The 19,565-nt window shown below is 35.6% G+C and overlaps 2 protein-coding genes across 2 annotated transcripts; both read left to right on the forward strand.

Moving 5' to 3' along the window:
* Window positions 1–711: 711 nt before the first annotated feature.
* On the forward strand, window positions 712–13,967 carry LOC114762316 (uncharacterized). The gene is made up of 14 exons (XM_028951782.1): window positions 712–1,999; window positions 2,088–2,210; window positions 2,298–2,428; window positions 2,578–2,788; window positions 2,879–3,119; window positions 3,204–3,354; window positions 3,428–3,718; window positions 10,779–12,231; window positions 12,324–12,443; window positions 12,571–12,701; window positions 12,794–13,008; window positions 13,104–13,328; window positions 13,425–13,575; window positions 13,669–13,967. The coding sequence occupies exons 1-14, from the start codon at window positions 712–714 to the stop codon at window positions 13,963–13,965; spliced, it is 5,028 nt and encodes a 1,675-aa protein (XP_028807615.1). The 3' UTR covers window positions 13,966–13,967.
* Window positions 13,968–16,200: 2,233 nt separating this feature from the next.
* LOC114762320 (uncharacterized) lies at window positions 16,201–18,531 on the forward strand. The gene is made up of 4 exons (XM_028951787.1): window positions 16,201–17,123; window positions 17,210–17,362; window positions 17,577–17,982; window positions 18,464–18,531. Exons 1-4 carry the CDS (start codon window positions 16,272–16,274, stop codon window positions 18,529–18,531), a joined length of 1,479 nt encoding a protein of 492 aa, XP_028807620.1. The 5' UTR covers window positions 16,201–16,271.
* Window positions 18,532–19,565: the final 1,034 nt, after the last annotated feature.

Consider the following 19,565-nt stretch of genomic DNA (forward strand, 5'->3'; position numbering starts at 1 on the left):
TAAGAACAAAATGTGAAGAAGAGGAATGGTTAATTAAAGGCCACATGGTTATGAACTTCAGGAAACAAACTTTACTAGTTCCTTTTAGCTCTATGAAGCCCATTTCTCTTGCGTAAGGAGAATCAGACAAAATGATGGTAGATGATGATGATAACGAATCGACGATAATTGTCAGAATGAAGGCCTTGCCATAATGCATTAATGTTCATTTCTGTCAAACACCGTCACAACAAAGGAAGAACCTTAAAATGTATAGTTACAGGGCTATGGGATACCTACTAAGTCAACCTTGGCTTCTGGCCGGTGCCCACATAACTGCGTCAAATTAATTAATAGTGGATGCATGTGTTGTAGAATCCAATTATTAAAGCAATGGCCATATGTGACTGAACACTCTCAGTTCTTATCCATGATATTTCCCTCTCTCTCTCTAATGCAATTGGCACCGAAAGTAAGCTAGGTTTATAAAGATGGAAGCTTTGCTTTTAACTGGGTTTGTTCAGCTGAGGTGGTCCCCGAACTGGAAGCATATGTGATGGTCCTGAAATTATCCTAAGAAAAGACCATTTCTTACTATGACATTTAAGAGATTCTTGCGTGAGACACATGGGGTCGGGGCAACCAACGTGCTTCGTCTGTCATTGTTAGTTCTTATTGCTTCTGCATCATGTGAATATATTTGTTTAATTTGCCATCACATTCATTAAAGCAATGGCCATCCTTCCTTCTATGCTTGTTCTTGCCAATATGCTTCTATCAATCTCTGTATTGGTCTCTGCAACTGACATCATTACACGTTCTCAGCCACTTCCTGATGATGGAACAACCACTTTGACGTCTAAAGACGGAATCTTTGAATTGGGTTTCTTCAGTCCAGGTAGTTCCACAAACCGTTATGTTGGAATTTGGTTCAAAAGAATCCGTCGTAGAACTATTGTTTGGGTAGCCAATCGAGAAAAACCAATCAGAGACAATTCAGGAATGTTGAGCTTAAACACACAGGGAAACCTTGTGCTTCTTAGCCAAAATGAAAATATTATTTGGTTGGCAAATTCAACAAGAAAGGCCTTGAGTCCAATTGTACAGCTTTTAGACTCAGGAAACTTAGTAATAAGAAATGAGAAAGACCAGAGTGCCCAAAACTACTTGTGGCAAAGCTTTGACTATCCTTCTGATACTCTTTTACCAGGAATGAAGTTAGGTTGGGATGTGAAAACTGGTCTTAATCGACGTTTCACTGCATGGAAGAGTTGGGATGACCCCTCACTTGGAGATTTCACAGCAGAGCTTGTAGTTCACAATTATCCTGAAATAGTTTATTGGTGGGGTCAAAAAGAGTATTTTAGAATTGGCCCTTGGAATGGTCTTGGATTTAGTGGTGCCCCTAGAACGAAGAAAAATTGGATTGATGATTTGAAGTTTGTCTCTAACAAGGATGAGGTGTATTTCACATATGCTCCTAGAAATGATTCACTGATTTTAAGGCGGGTCTTGAACCAGACGACATATTCAGTTGAGACCTATATATGGATTGAAAATGAAAAAAGTTGGAGCACTTTCGTTTATCTGCCAATGGATAGCTGTGATAGATATAATCGTTGTGGTCCATACGGAAATTGCATCATTGATGAGACGCCAGTCTGTCAGTGCTTGAAAGGGTTCAAGCCAAAATCACCAAGAAATTGGGAAGTAATGGATTGGACCCAAGGATGTATTCGTAGTGAATCATGGAGTTGTAAGGTTAAAAAAAGAGACAATTTTCTCAAATTTAGTGGGTTGAAATTGCCAGACACAACACATTCTTGGGTTAACGCAAGTATGACACTTGAAGAGTGCAAAGCCAAATGCTGGGAAAATTGTTCTTGTACAGCTTATGCTAATTCCGATATCAGCGGAGGAGGTAGTGGGTGTGCCATCTGGTTTGGAGATCTAATTGACATGAAACGTATTTCGGATCCTGATCAAGTTATTTATATTCGCCTTGCTGCTCCAGAAACAGGTATAACCTTTTATCAATAATAATTTGAACTATTTCAGGGAACCTCATTTTTTGTCTATACTAATTGCAAGTTCATTTCGTTCTGAAGCTGAACAGGAAGATGTAGACAGAAACAAGATCATGGTGATTGTTATGACAAGTACTATTTTAATGGCTGTGGTGTTTTCTTTTGCTTCCTTCTATATTTACAACAGCAGAACCAAGTTTAAAGGTAAACACTCTCACTCCGTTGCCTTTACTTTTTTCTCCCCTTATCTTATTTTGTGGAGCCAAAAAAGGAGAAAACATTTGTTAGCAGGAAATCATGTTGATGGCCCTGAAGGAGACATAGAGCTTCCTTTCTTTGACTTTGCTGTAATAGTTAGTGTTACTAATAACTTCTCCATTGACAACAAGCTTGGCCAAGGTGGTTTTGGACCTGTGTACAAGGTAAACATGCAACCAAAAATATAATAACAATTCAGGAAAAAAGGAGAAAGAAATAACAAGTTAGTTAATTGCAAGAAAGCATGCAGTATTGTTCTGAAAAATGATATCCTAGCTAGTTTGACAATCATCCAAACAATGTAAATTTTCAGGGTATCTTGCCTAATGGGCAAGAGATTGCTGTCAAGCGACTTTCACAGAGTTCTAATCAAGGAATTAAAGAATTTCAGAATGAAGTTTTATTGTGTGCCAAACTTCAACACCGAAATCTCGTTAAGGTTCTTGGTTGTTATATCCAAGGAGGAGAGAAAATGCTCATATATGAATACATGCCCAATAAGAGCTTAGATTCATTAATTTTTGGTTTGTGTCACTGTAAAAGCATTTGTTATCATATTTATGGTTTCATTATATGTGCCTCACATAAAGTTGACTGTCAAATTAACTTTACAGGTTCTATTACTCAAAGTAAACTATTAGATTGGTCCAAGCGCTTTCATATTATATGTGGAATTGCTCGTGGGCCTATGTATCTTCATCAAGATTCCAGATTGAAGATTATTCATTGGGATATTAAAGCTAGTAATATATTATTAGACAATGAATTGAATCCAAAAATATCGGATTTTGGCTTAGCAAGAATCTTTGGAGGAGATCAAGTTGAAGAGAATACAAATAGAGTGATTGGAACATAGTGAGTATTCCTTTATACTGTGATCACTTTTGATATTCCTACTTTTATTAAACTTGATGACCACAAATTTGTGATTTCTTTCAGTGGTTATATGGCACCCGAATATGCTATTGATGGTTTATTCTCTACCAAATCTGACGTATTTAGTTTTGGAATATTACTATTGGAAATAGTGAGTGGAATGAAAAATAGAGGGCTCTCCCACCCAAACCAGAGTCTTAATCTCATTGGACATGTGAGTAATTAATAACCTAACCTCATGTTTAACTTGAATAAACTAGAAATTTAAAGATTTTGAGTTGTTGCAGGCATGGTGGTTGTGGAAAGATGGCATCCCACTAAAGTTGATTGATGCAAATTTGAGGGAATTTTGTATTGCATCAGAAGTATTGCGATGCATCCATATTGGCCTTCTTTGTGTACAACATCATCCTGGAGATAGGCCAGATATGGCTTCTGTGGTTGTGATGTTGAGTAGTGAAGTCACCTTGCCTCAACCTAAAGAACCTGAATTCCTTTTAAACAAGACTTCAATTATGGGAGAAAGTTCAACTATTGTGACTTCTTCAATCAATGAAACATCCCTTACTGAGTTAGAGGCCAGATAAATTAAAGGACTTCTTTTTCTACTCAGTTTCTATCTTGCAGGTGAATTTTATACTTTATACAAAAACCAGATGGCGCAGATGATTATCAATTAAACTCTCTTAAAATTTTGCAAGCAACTTTGTGCTGCTGTATGTAGTGTTCTTGCATTGTTTTTGATTGACTAATATCAGTTGCCGCAAGTGTTTATGTATGAAATGACGAACAGGTTTAAATTTCAGCTCTGGAAGCCATAAATTGCAGTTTTTGGAGGCCTTTGTTTTTGCAATGTTGAGATTAGGTGACAATTGAGAATGTCTGAGAATCATTTGCTTATAGTTAAGCACGAGAGAGATTCTTGTTTCCTAATCTTTCCCAGAAATTCAACTCAAATGGTGAAACAGACATTAGCTATTAAGTTAGAAGCCATACGTTATATTCAGAATAATATATGCATATGTTAACAAGTTCGTATAAATGTCCTGTTTCTTTGACATTGCTCTTCTACATGATATATACAGGAACATTAGATTGTATGTAATTCTTCACCACATTAATAGGCATGATAAATAACGAGAAATAGTAAATTGGCCAATAAACATTGTTCTGCATAAGTTATAATTATGTAAGCTTTTTCGGCATATTGCTTTGCAGAGCGATACATTTAGGACATTATATATATTTACTTAACCTACATGTGCAAGAACAATGAATTACTCGACCTGCATAAGGGACTGATCAAGTAAAGAATTTTCGCTGCTTAGCATCACAATTATTAAGGCCATGTTTGGCCTGTCATTTAAGGTATCTAGTTGCAGTCAAATGTCAGAAAGAAAGCAACACATACTACAACAGTACTAGTCATAAATTGAAAGCATATCCCCAACAACCATCAATTAATTCCATTAGGTTGTTCTTCTTCCTCGACCTTCACCCTTAAAGGTTAAAGTTTTCTTTGATCCACCAGTATAAATGTAGTCAAAAACTGTAAAGCACAAAGATGGATGTTTTGTGTTTGCTTATAGAAAACCACTATTGAGAAGTCAGTAAAAGAAAAGAAAGATGAAGTGGCAAAGTAGAAATCATTTCTTAAACTACAAACTAGATCTTAAATTTAGAACAGGAGATAGCACATTGCTATTAAACTATATGTAACTCTCATGAATTATAAGGCTTTGATTGTTTTATTGTTCCTGCATATGTTCTTCAACAGATGAAGCAGCTGCAACTACTGCTGATGTTGCGGCTTCCATTTCTAGCTCTCATATCCGGCGATCCTAGTTTTATTCAGTACTTACCATATTGTAGTGAGAGAAAAAAAATGAGTCGAAAGAAAGGAAAAAAAAAAAAACTAATTAACTATGATGCTTTTGCTAAGCCGGTAGAGTGATTATGATATTTTTTAAGGCCGGAGATAGGGGTGTTCATTATGTCTTTATAGATTTTTGCTTGGGAAAGATAATTAGGAGGAAAAGCGTGCTATTTTTCTGTTTTTATGAATTGATGGTTGTTGCGGAGATGATTTTCATCTCTTACTGGTACTATGGTAGTATTATTTTTAGCTGATAAAATAAGACTTGTTGTTATTGTTATTATCACACGATAGAATCATGCTGCTTTTATTCTGATTACAACTATACATCTTAATCATATGACTCGCGAACGTAATACAATGCATGCTATATTCGTACCCACAAACTTCTAACCTCTATGAATCTGCTTCCTTAATGGTAGGAAGTACTAAACATAAAATAATATTTTTTCACACATTCCCAACCCCTTCAGGACCACGTTGGTGTCCAAAGATATGAAACATTTGAAGTGGGTTCTTTCTTTCAGGTTTCAGCCCAGGAAGTCAGTTGCACAAATCTCTATGTTGGAATAATCTGGTACCCAAAAATTCTCAGTGGATGAACTGTTGTTTGCGTATGCCTCTACTCGCGATTGAATTATTGAGCTAAGTGCACATCATTGTCTGCAAGAAAAAGCATATATACCTGGTTTCTCAGAATCACGAGCATCATTATTATCTAGCACTAATGGGAGCATTAGGTGTCCAATTGTGATCATATGGTGATAGCCACCTGCAAAATTACTTGTACTCATTTCTTAGGTGTGTATAAAAAGGTGTGCAAAAACCCGGTGATCCGTTTTAGTCCAGTGTAACCTGAGGTGGTTCGGCTTAGTTCAGTTTAATCCAAATAAACAATATGATAAAAACAGACCAGGACTAATCTAATTGGTCGGGTTAAACTAGATTCAAGACTAAATAGTTGGACCACCTACACTATTCCAGTCTAGACTAGGTGATTTTTTTTAAAAAAAATTTAGTAATTTAGAATGTTATTTTTATTGTTATTTAATATTGTTAGAAATTCTTATGAATATATGATTAAGTATTAATGTTTGGGATGATTATTATATCATTATAGTTTTTTTAATTGTTCTAATTGTGTTTACTAATATGAAATCTTGATTTCATACACAAATTTTTTTTTTAAAAAAAAAATTGAGGTTCTAGATTACTTGGATTAGTCTACGTAATCTGTTAAATTAAGTCCAGTCCAGCCCAACCTCAAGTCACTACTGGACTGGACCAGACCATGGGCTACCAAATCTAGCCCAATCAAAAATTAGACTAGACTTTAGATTGGACTCTGGTCTGGTCTAGCCTGTCCATTATACACCTTTTTTTGTGTATGTACTTCTCTGGTCTTATTTATAGTGCAGAGAGAGAAGATATTTTTTGGTCATATTATAGGGTACTGAGAGAAATTTTTTGTATGGATATATAAGTTTACCCCTTATTTATTATTTTGTTGACTTTGTTTACATGAGATATAAAAATATTAAATAGGGATAAAGTTGAAAAATTATTAAATTTTAAATGAGAACTAATGAAGTTTAAAGTTTTTCTTAGTTTGTGTGAAACACACTGAAAGTATCTTATAAATAGAACCAACAAAGTATAATATAGCATTAATTGGTTCTGTTTAAGCCTGTCTTATTCTAGGCTATATGGCTAGGCACATAATAATTTTAATTTGAAATCTTCGACTGTGATCTGTTTGGATAATGCTAAAATTAATAATGAATTATTTGAATTGGAGGTTGCGATCAGTAATCGATCATCAACAAAAATTATAATAACGTAGAATAAATTAATTAATTTGACGAAAGGGATAAAGTATTATTAATATTTTATATCTAATAAAGTACCTAATTTTCTCTTTGACTACATACTACATGTGCTTAATTAACTCTTTTTCTTATACCTGCACTGTGCTTAATTATCACTAATAGATTTTTCCTATGGAAGTAAGAATTATTCATCAAGGTCCAAGGAGAGAACACAAATGTAGTGTTTGGCAACATTGTTATTAATTTGATCAGTAGGTACCCAAAATATTGTTAAGTATTACCTCTGGTTCTTAATATATTAATATAAGATCTAGTTTGTAATTTAAGTTAAACTATAAACTGGGGTATTATTTTGCCTAGTAAAGAAAAGCAACCAAATTTTGTTAAATTTCTTTGTCCGATCAAAAAATTTTGTTAACTAATTTTACCGAAAAAAAATAAAAAGTGGTTGGATCAGCAGCAGCAGGCTAGGCAACGCATAATGAAACTACTCACAGAGGGAGCTCGAATCTTTCAAATTACTGTCGAAGGAATCGTTCTTTTTCCTCTTAAAAAATGTCTTGACCAAAATAACCCTTAGAAAATTGATAGTTGAAAATTTTGGTGGCGTTTGTGAATATTTTTTTTCCTTTTCTTTCTTTCTTCCAAAAGTGGGATGACTCATGTGCCCTCTCCTATAACCAATGAGACAATTTTTTTTTTGATACAAATGAAAAAAAGGCAACACGCCTAAACAAAAAAAGAAATTAATGTAAAAGGAGATTGAATCCTAAACTATTTTTCAAGCACAAATTCTTAAAATAGTCCAAACAGTGATCCAAACTAAAAGAAGTAGACAGTTCCTCTTTAGTTAAAGCATCAAAAACATGATTTAATTTTCTAAAAATATACTGAAGCTTCAGATTTCAAGAAAAGCACATTAATCTTCGTATTTCCATAACTGAGGCTAATTGAGCCGACATACCTTGGATTTTTGACATAAAAAGGAAAAAAAAAAAATAATGGAACTTACCTTCGGTCAGCAAGCCCGATCCGTTATTGGTCCCCGCTTTTATACCTTGGACTCTATTTATGGTGTGAAAGCAGTTCTCATTGTTTTCTTGGGCTTTGCCTTTGACTGCCTACCACTAAATTATATCTGTACTTAATATAAGGGTTAATTAGTTAAAATTTATAATTTATTATTTAAAGTATTCTAATGATTACATATATTAAGGAGTTTTCTTTTAAAAGCAATCATGATTAAATGAAATCAACTCATATTTTTATAAATAACTAACTAAATTAATTTCTTTTAATATACCCAAATCAAGTAACTCTTGTATTAAGAACTAGATGTAGTATAATATCAAATAATAAATTTTATGTATTTAATTTTAAAAATTTGAAAAAAATTAAAAGCACAAGTTCCGTTTTTAAATCCTTCAGCAATTAAGAGATAAAGAGAAACTCCAAAATAATTTTCCAACAAACACTCCTCTTATCTTTAATGTAAGACCTAATTAACTAATTTAAGTAGATTAAGAATATTTATTAAAACACCCTAATAAATATTTTTCTTAATTTCCTTTCTCCCTTTCCTGTTTGATTATTGTTAGGAGAATATCAATATGATTAATTAGAAAAAAATTGATAAACATGTGAAATAAATCTTATATATTGAACCGAAACTAACTCTCTGATTAGGACGGAAGGAGTAACAAGATAACACATAATGTATTTATATTAAAATTTAAGATGTTGCGAGATCAAAAGCATGTAATAATTCTCATCCGCCCTCAAATCACCAGGGGAGAGATATTTTTTTAAAATTGAGAAAAATCTTTCATTATCTTGATATATCATTCTTCCGTGGCCGGCGATTGTGGACAATGCAGTTTTCAGCTTTTGAGCTTTGCATGTATATGAAAAGCTTATCTGTTACTTTTGGGAAAGCGGTGGTTCTTGCTATTCCCACGTGACTCCAATATCTATAAAACACAAAATTCATCTCTTCTATAATTAAGTGTCTATCAATCGTCACTATCATCATCTCATCTCAAATACAACGCATACAAAATTTGAAATTTCCTCTCATCTCTCTCTCTCTCTCTCTCTCACATGATTGTGTCAGCGAAAAAGAAGAGAAATAATGGAAGAAGGTTGAGGATGATCGATGAGTTAATGGCTTCATCTTCTTACTCGAAAGTGTTACAACGGCTAGAATGAAGAGCTGTGTATTAAACTAAACAAGGTTAGAAGATGATGAGTAGATAGAGAACGCAACTTAAAAAACTTGTAATACTCTTCTTCTTCATCCTTTCATTATTCTGGTTATGGTTTTCCATTGCTTTTGAGAGCACCATCGTGTGAGCCTATTGTGTTCCCTTTGTTTGAGATTTTCCTTTTTGTTGTTTTATGTTTTTCGGTGTTTGTATCTTCCCAAGTGAGATCATGTATTCTGTATGCTTTCTTGACCCTGGTTTATATTTGGTATTTAGCATCCAAAGTGGTTTGTTTGAGTATATTGTTCATAGTATCACTTTTCGGATTACAATGCATATGTTGCATCATAGTATTTAGTCGGATGTTCATAGTGTCATTCATATGTAGGACTATTTTCTGGCTGTGCAGTCCCTTCGAGTTATTTTTTCTATCCTCCTAAGTATGGGATCATATTGTTTATTTGCTATTCTTGATTTCTGTACGTTTCATAATTAGCTAGCATTCAAAGTGGTGACAAAAGCTGTTTGTGTAGTACTTCCCTGATCCTTAATATATTTTCTAATTAACTAATTTAAGTAAATTAAATATATTAGTTAAATTAGTTAATATGATATGTTTTTTCTAAAATACTTTATGATCTTCCTTAATTCCCCTTCTCTTTTCCCTATTTGATTATTGTTAAAAAAATATCAATAGAGTTAATTTGAAAAAAATTAATAAACATGTAAAATAGGTTTTATATATAGGACCAGCGGAGTACTATTTTCTATACTTGCACTATTTTATTTTCTACTATTGTACTTCCTTCAACCCGATACATATAAAACAAAGGGAAAATGACACCAAAAAAATTGAAAATTATAATATTCCAATTCAAACACCTAAGAGGTCAAAATCCCAGAAAAGGAAGTAGTGCCTGATATGATATTTTGCAAATGAAGTAAAATGACTAAAATGCGCTTGTGCCAATTTTTTTTTTTTAAAAAAAAAGCTATCAAATTTGCCATTACCAATACATTTCTTGTTATTGGTTGATAAACATTCGTTATTATTAGTTTACAACTTATTAATAAATAACTTGTCATTGTCAGTATATTTTTTGTCATTTGCTGTTTAATATTTATTATTGTCAGTTTACATCTTGTTAATAAATTTTTTGATGCAAGAACATTTTTGTCATTTAACTATATTTACAAAATACCAAATCAATTATCGATCACTTCTTTTCATGAGATTGACTTCTTAGGTGTCTGAATTGAAATATAACAATTTTCAACTTCTTTTTATGTTATTTTTCCTAAAACAAACGACTAAGCTACAAAAATTTTAAAAAAAATAGTTGCATGAAAGTATTTACTTTTCATAAGTACGTCAATGTGTTTTTTTTTTAATTAAAAAACCCAATTAATTTTGAACTTTTACCAAATATTTAATAACTTATAAAGGCAATTAATATTTATAATAAAGAGCATAAGGAGAAACCTTTAATAAATAAGATAGATATGAGCAGTTAGTCTCTTATGTACATAGTATTGAGCGGAGTAGTATTTGGTGGGCTGATCCAAATGCTTTCTTGTCTCTATAATAAACTTGCTTTCTATTTTCTATCATGACAATTAATTTTCAAAGGTATTTGGACTTGGAATAATGTATTGCCCTCAACACATGAAATTAATTACAAAAACACGCACATCACTCCCTCTCGTGCATTTTCATCTTGTTGCCCAGTTACAAGTTCGCTGCCTGACATGTCTAAACTATGATTTTTCAAGGATCAAACGTGCGACCAAGTCACCAATCATCGTGCTTCTTCTTCCGACTTTGCTTGATCATGCGTGCAGCTCCAACATAATATTATTTCTAATAATGGCAATCCTTCATTATTGTTTGCTACTTCTATTTTTCAGTAAGCTTTTATTCTTCTCGCCATCATTATTGGCCACGGCAACCACCGATACTATTACGCAGTCTCAGCCTCTGGTTGATGATGGAAAATCCACCTTGGTATCTAAAGATGGAAGATTTGAACTGGGATTTTTCAGCCCAGGTAGTTCCACAAACCGCTACGTTGGACTCTGGTACAAGAATGTTCCAGTTAGATATATCCTTTGGGTTGCCAACCGCGAAAAACCAGCCAAAGACAGGCTTGGCATGATGAGCATAAACAAAGAGGGACATCTTGTTGTTCTCAGCCAAAATAAGACTCTTCTTTGGGTTGCAAACTCGACGACGACAACAAAGGCGTTGATGAGTCCTATTGTTCAGCTTTTAGACTCTGGAAACTTGGTACTAAGAGACGACAAAGACCAGAATCCACAAAACTACTTGTGGCAAAGCTTCGACCATTACTCTAACGTATTTTTACCAGGAATGAAGCTTGGATGGGACTTGAGAACCGGTCTGAACCGGCGTTTAGTAGCATGGAAGAATTGGGATGACCCTTCTCCAGGAGATTTCACATGTGAGCTCATGCTTCACAGTTATCCAGAAATATATACTTGGCAAGGTCGGACAAAATATTACAGGAGTGGCCCTTGGAATGGTGATCATTTTGTTGATACTCCTTCATCAAATAAGATGTTGCTTTATAATGCAACGCTTGTGTCTAACAAGGATGAGGTGTACTACATGTATGTTCCCTTAAATGAGTCAATGGTCTCTATCAGAGTCTTGAACCAGACAAGAAACTCTCTGCAAAATCTCATGTGGGTTGAAGAGGATCAAACTTGGAAGTCTTTTGGCGATGTTCCAAGAGACAATTGTGGAAGATATAATCTTTGTGGTGCTTTTGGAATTTGTGCCATTGTTGACTCAACCTTATGCCAATGCTTGAAAGGATTTGAGCCAAAATCACCTAAGAATTGGGACATGTATGACTGGACAGGAGGGTGTGTTCGCAGTAAACCTTGGAGTTGTAAAGTTAAAGGCAAAGACAATTTTGTTAAATATAGTAACCTTAAATTACCAGATACTACATATACTTGGGTCAATGCAAGTATGACACTTGACGAGTGCAAAGCCAAATGTTGGGAAAATTGTTCTTGTACTGCTTATTCTTTTTCAGATATTAGGGGAGGAGGAAGTGGCTGTGTCATGTGGTTTGGTGATCTACTTGATTTGAATCAAATGTCAAATGATGCTGGCCAAGATCTATATATTCGCCTTGCTTCTACAGATATAGGTATATTCCATTTAATGTTATCTATTCATTTTTCAAAGCGTTCAATTAGTTACCTCACTAACTATTTGTTCATTTCTGCGCGCGAATTAAAGCCAAACATGAAGGTTCTAATTCATACAAGATTAAAGTAGCTGCGATAACGGCTACTGTTTTTGCACTTTGGATGCTTTTGACCTCCCTCTATATTTATAAGAGCAGAAGAAAATCCAAAGGTAAGCATTTCTCAGGTTTGGTTGGCTTTCTTTTTTTAGTTGCTCTTTAACAGGTATAACTTTCTGTCTTTTAGTTTGCTTGAGTGAAAATATTTTCTCAATTAATTGAGGAAATCTTTGTCCATAGAAAATACTGATGAAGTCCCAGAAGGAGATATGGACCTTCCTCTCTATGACTTTGCTATAATAGCTAGTGCTACCCAGAACTTCTCAGATGAAAATAAGCTTGGCCAAGGTGGTTTTGGACCCGTATATAAGGTAACTCACAAAACCAACAAATAAGATTGTGAAGCAAGTATAGTTTCATTCTGTTGATTTATGATGTCGATGACAATACTTTTAATGGTTAGGGAACATTAGGTGGGGGACAAGAGATTGCTGTGAAGCGACTTTCACAAAATTCTCACCAGGGAATGAGGGAATTCAAGAATGAAGTTATGTTGTGTGCCAAACTTCAGCATCGAAATCTTGCTAAAGTTCTTGGTTGCTGCATTGGAGGAGAGGAGAAAATGCTCATTTACGAGTACATGTCAAACAAGAGTTTAGATTCATTTATTTTTGGTTCGTTTCTTGACAACTGAATATCAATGGTTTTAAATTCAAGTCTGATAACAACTAATTTGTGTACTTTTGGAACTTTACAGGTTCTCCTACCCAAAGGAAACTCTTATGTTGGTTCAAGCGCTTCAACATTATATGTGGAATTGCCCGAGGACTTACGTATCTTCATCAAGATTCAAGATTAAGAATCATTCATAGAGATCTCAAAGCAAGTAATATATTACTAGACAATGATTTGAATCCGAAAATATCAGATTTTGGCTTGGCAAAAACATTTGGAAAAGATGAAAATGTAGAAAATACAAGGAGAGTTATCGGTACATAGTGAGTATACATCTTCATTACTTTTTTTATTTGTATTTATACACATGTTTAAAAATGATATATGAAGTCATTGATGATTACTTTTTCTTTTTCAAGTGGTTATATGGCACCTGAATATGCAATTTATGGGTCATTCTCCATGAAATCTGACGTCTTCAGCTTTGGAATTTTATTGCTCGAGATAGTAAGTGGAAAGAAAAATGGAGCATTCTCCTTGGCAAACAAGAATGTCAACCTTATTGGGCTTGTTAGTGACAAACCTCACTTACACTTTTTTCTGTTATCTTTCACAAGCCATATATAGAAAAATGATAGATTATATATGTTTGAATTTCTGTAGGCATGGAGGTTGTGGAAGGAGGGAATCCCACTTGAATTGATTGATCCACATATGGAAGAACCTTATAATGAATCAGAAGTATTGAGATGCATCCATATCGGTCTTCTTTGTGTGCAAAATCATCCTGATGATAGACCAAACATGGCGTCTGTGGTTGTAATGTTAAGCAGTGAGGGAGATTTGCCTCAACCTAAAGAACCTGGTTTCCTTTTAGAAACATTTCCATACAAAAAACATGGCAATCATGATTCAGCATCAATAAATGAAATTTCTATCACCCAGTTAGTACCCAGATAAAAGTATTGTTTTGTTTGCATGAAATATTTACAAATTTATAGCAATATTTGGGACCCGTGTGATCCAGGTAATAACCTTTGTAGAGGGTGTCTATCATAATGCTTAATTTTCAACTCTGTTAGCTCTCGGACATGTTGGTCTTTCATAATGAAAGGATAAAAAGTAGTGTATGGTAGGATCGCCTCTTTGCCTGCACAAGACGAATTGGCATATCCAGATTTTGATACTTTTAAATTATACAACCTTTAATTCTTAGTATAAAAGCTAGTTGAAGATTCATTTTGTTTTTGAATATTAGACTCTATTCTATTTTATCTCTAATGTTTATCCATTTTGCCTCCAAGTAATTTCTATGGTAATTAAACATTTTATGAGTTTCTATTAAAGATAGTTCCAATGCATATGATTACAAGAGTATTTTAAGAAAGAAAACATACATTTATTACAAATAACTAACTCAGCTAATCTCCTTCACAAATTGGTTATCTACTCTTCTGTTCTTATTTATAACTCACTTCCAACATATTTTACACATACTAAGAAAAATCTTAAATTTCATTAACTTTCATTTAAAATTCAATAATTTTTCAACTTTATCCTTATTAAATACTCATCTGGTCTTATTTATAAGGCAGAGAGAGAATTTTTTTAAATCCTATTTATAAGTCGCTTCACTAAATTTTTACCATGAATATACTATATGGTAATTCATTTATTATAATGTAGATATTCATGTTTTTTAAAAGGTGTATATATTAAATAGGGGTAAAGTTAGAAAAGTTACTATATTTTAATGAAGAGTTAATACAGTTTAAGGTTTTTTTTATCTATGTAAAATATGTTAGAAGTGCCTTATAAATAAAATCAGAAGAGTATACATTACACCTCATGTAAACAAAGTCAACATAATAATAAATGAAGAGTAAAATTGTATATCTATATAAAAAATTTCTCTCAGTGTCCTATAAATAGGACTAAAAAAATATTTTTTTGGGGAAAATGACAGATAAAGAAGGCTGAAATAATAAAATGTCAGAATGGGAAGCTAAGCAAATGTATTACCAGATAGGGAAGTGTTGCCTGATTTGGGATTATGCAAATGTTGCACAATTACAAAACAGCCCCTGTCAGTCAGCGTTTGAAAGCGGAGAGAGAGAAGGCGCGCGCGAACACTCCTGCACTGACCGTCGTGCTTCCCGGTTTCTCGCTTCCACCATCCCCATTGTTGCCCTAAAAACGCCGGCAAGCTGGACAGTTGAGGACCCCGAAATAGTGTGTGCGTAAGAGAGCAGAGGAGTTGGAAGTGGAAGGGCGTGCTGTTCGAAGGGCGAACGTGGTCGCGTCTGACTGATTGTGTGGAAAGACGAAGGTTGGCGCACGGTGATTCACCATTGCAGTTAACATGCATCAACAGCATTTCAGTGAGGTAAGTTCAAGTATTTAAGTTTCGTGCTGTGGTCGACGTTTCTGGGTGAGTCTGGGAATCAATGATAGGGCAATATTTAGATATGACGCGATGAAGTTTGTGAATGACAGGAATGGCGATTAAGGGTTTATGCTGAGTCGCTATGGCAAGCTATTCTGTTTTTAATAACGTAGTTGAGAACTGGAAAAATGGGTTTTGAAATCAGTAGGAAAATTGTCTGATTGACTGGAAAAATTATATGAACAACTGGAAATGACAATAACATACTGGTAAATGACTATGATCGAACCTAAAATGACCATATTCATAGTAATGACCTTACTGTCTGAATGAGTGGAAAGATTATATGAATAAACTGGAAATGACAATACCAAACTGGTAAATGACTATGAAGGAACTTGAAATGACCATATTCATAGTAATGACCTTACTGTCAGACTGTAATGGCCATGTTGGTAATGACAATGAATTAAGTGGGAATGACCATATTCATATAATGACCTAACTGTTAGTCTGTAATGGGCATATTGGTAATGACAATAAGTTAACTGGAAACGACCATATTCATACCGGCATCCTTACTGTCACTCTGTAATGGCCATATTGTAAATGACAATGAATTAATTGGAAATGACCATATTCATAGTACTGACCTAACTGTTAGTCTATAATGGGCATATTGGTAATGACAATAAATTAACTGGAAACGACCATATTCATACCAGCATCCTTACTGTCACTCTGTAATGGCCATATTGTAAATGACAATGAATTAATTGGAAATGACCATAACGAATCTGGAAAGAACTAGATGTGTAGTAAATGTATTAAAATTATGATTTAATGATGGTACCTTGATGACTTTGCAGAACTATACGAGATGGTGTTGGAAGAAGGGGAAGGGTCCACAAGCAAAGGAGTCCACAGTGGGCTTGTGTTGTTCAGAAGGGAGTATATGGCTAAACGAGGTGAGAAGTGTAAAAACGCAAGAGAAGAAAAAATTGAAGTGGGGAAGGCATGGAGGGCCCTGAGTGAAGAAGAGAAAGATAGGTATAATGAGAGGGCAAGGAAAACGAAGCCACAGAAAGGTGAGAAGAAGAAGTATGATGTTCCCTTGTACACCCGGTGCTCATTGCCCGGATTTCTATCATTGGCTGAATATGTGAAGAAGAACAGGCGGTTGAGGCAGAAAGTTCAGAGGATGGGATTTGGGAACTTGCTTAATGTGAATGTGAAGCAACTTCCACGTGATCTACTTGTGTCATTGTTGAGATGCTATGACCCACCAACGCATTTTTTGACCATTAGAGGGCAAGGGCAGGCAATTGAGGCAAAAGATGCGCATGAGTTTCTAGGTGTACCTGACAGTGGGGAGGAAGTGAAATCTGATGTTAGTGAGGATGACCCGGAATACAAGAGGTTGAAGGACACTTATTGGAAGGTTCCATTTACCCAGATACTGAAGAGGATATTATCTGGGGAAGAAAGCGACAATTTTGAGTTCCTATTTATGCTTTATACAGTTGGAGCTTTTCTATGTCCTGGGTCAAGCACAACTGTACATATACGTTTGTTGAAAGTGATGCGTCACACGATGAATGGGTTTTGGAAATATGATTGGTCAACGTACATAATCAAGAACCTGTGGAAGGAAATGGGAGACTTTGTGAAGATGACAAAGAAGAAGAAGAAAGGAACCTGCAATGTTGGAGGGTGTCTTTATTTGCTGCTGGTAAGTCAATATTTTTCTTATGGTTCACTATATTTTGTCTTTGTTATTGTTGCAGAAGTGTGACCTATCTTTATTTGGTTTTGCAGCTGTATTTTGTTGAGCGTTTCCCGCTGGGATTGTCTGTTGACCGGGGTTCAACAAGCGCCATTGAATATTGGACCGAGGAGAAGATAAAGGAGAGGGTGGAGAAAGAGAGAGGCAGCAGCATGGGAATATTGCATGGAAGCAGTGGCAGCGAGGTATACTCAGCAGGACATGAGGACAGTTCAATTTTGCAGTCTTTAGATCCGGTATGTGGGAACTTAGAAAATATACGTGACCTGAGTTTAAGTCAGTCTATTAGCAAGGTTGATACTTGAGATGACAAGACTTTATTTAGAAATGACCAGTGAGATACTGGCATTTGATAACAGTGAACAATTTTTTTGATATCTTCATTTACTGTGTATGCAGGCATTGAAGGAGTTGAGGGCTCGTTTTGTGAAGAAGCTTGAAGAAAGCCAGAGGACGTTAATGAAGGCTCTTGATGATGAGCTACTCAAATTGCAGATTGGATTGAACGCCAAAGTTAAGGGGATGGGGAATGAGAATGCCACTGCTAAAGAAGGGGTTGAAACAGTTGGTGATGCAGCTGGTAACGATGCTGAAGAAGCTGATGATGTTGACCGAGTGGTGGAGGAGATTGCAAGAGAGGTTGCAGCGGGAAGTGCAGATGAGGAACTTGATGAGGATGAAACCAGCAAAGGAGATGATGAGAAGGATGAGGATGAGGAACAACATGACCTTCATGACAGGGAAGTCAGTGATGATTACATGGTTGAGGAGGTGGAAGAAGAGGGTGACCGTGATGGTCATGGAGGTGATGACGACGACGACGAGGATGAGGAGGAAGATGACCATGATGACAGGGAAGGAGGTCATGTGGTTGATGAGGAGGAAGATGACCATGATGACATGGAAGTCAGTCATGATTATGTGGTTGAGGAGGCCGAAGATGATGATAAGGAGGTTCGGGATTCAGATGATGAGGGGGAGGAAGCTACACATGTACTGACAATGACCCTACCAATGTTCCTTTGCTGTTGGATCGAGAATGGGTGAGCAGTGACAGTGGGGAGGAAGGAGGGCCTGAAAAATCGATTGACCTTCGGAGGTCAACAAGGGCAAAGAGTTCCACAATTAAATCTCCGTGGATAGAATTCAAGGCAGCTCCGAGGACGAAGAGGCCAAAGGAGGAAAGTGACATCTTTTTCACTTTAATATCCCGTAGACCCAAGGGAGAGGAAGAGGGGAATATGTAAGTATATCCGTAGCTAGTGTTTTGTTTTTAAATGACACAGTGTGCCCTGAAAATGACAGCAATAGGATTGAAAATGACAATAACATACATGGGAATGACAAGTATTGATGTCCCCAACACCATACTTTCTGTCACTGACATCTGACAATGTTTGCAGGACTGTCATCAAAATGTTTGATGAAGATATAGACCGACAACAGCTGTTTTCCCTGGGTGGAGTGAACAGAGTAAATAACAGGGTATTTAAGAATGCTCTGTCCCTGCACCCACGATTATGTTTGATAATGTTTGGTGAGATTATTGTACCAGAATGACGTTTTCACTTGTGTTCTGTAGGTGCTTAATTTGGTGTGCAAGGCAGTGATGGAGGACATGAAGGCAGAGTTGGGGCCAGGGAAGAGGCACATTTTCGATGTTGATTTCATGGTGAGGTTGCATAATTCCAAATGCAAATACCAATGACAGCAATTGAATTGGAAATGACTTGTTCTCTGTTAATGGATTAACAATTTCATGTCATGCAGAACATGATGGCACATGATCCAACCTGGAAAGCCCAAAAATATAAGAAGCTCTTTCTTCCTGAGTTCGTTGGCTACAACTTAGCTGAATGTGATTTCATAATTGGTCCTGCTCTTGTTGGCCAACACTGGTTTTGCGTTGCCATTCAGCCTAGCACATTGGATTTCCACGTAATAGACTCCATGAGGAACCATTTCGGAACCAAGGACAGAAAGCAGAAGAAGAAGGTTGTCATCAAAGACCCAGTGGAAATGGCTGTGGATGATTGTGTAAGAAAAAACTCATTATCTTTACCCTAGTTTTTGAACTTGGAAAATCATTAAACTTTCTATGTTGGTCCTGAATGTTGTTGCAGAGGAAGAGGCTCAATATTATACTGGACTTGGTCAAGCCAGGATTGGTTGGGAAAAAGCCAATGTCTCCCATGATATTTGCAGCAGTTCCCCAGCAGAATAACCTGTCAGTTTTGTCAAATTCGATTTCTGTGGGGTAAATGCACATGTCAGATGTGTTAACTAACTGTGCTGATATTGTTGCGTCCACAGGAGGGATTGTGGGGTGCACTGCATGATGTGGCTGAGAAGATGGGAACCTGGTGTGACCCTTACCTACACAGAGGA

This window comes from Neltuma alba, unplaced genomic scaffold (assembly GCF_004799145.2).
Source record: "Neltuma alba isolate B1F8T4 unplaced genomic scaffold, ASM479914v2 tig00011209_pilon, whole genome shotgun sequence".
In the NCBI taxonomy this organism is placed as follows: domain Eukaryota; kingdom Viridiplantae; phylum Streptophyta; class Magnoliopsida; order Fabales; family Fabaceae; genus Neltuma; species Neltuma alba.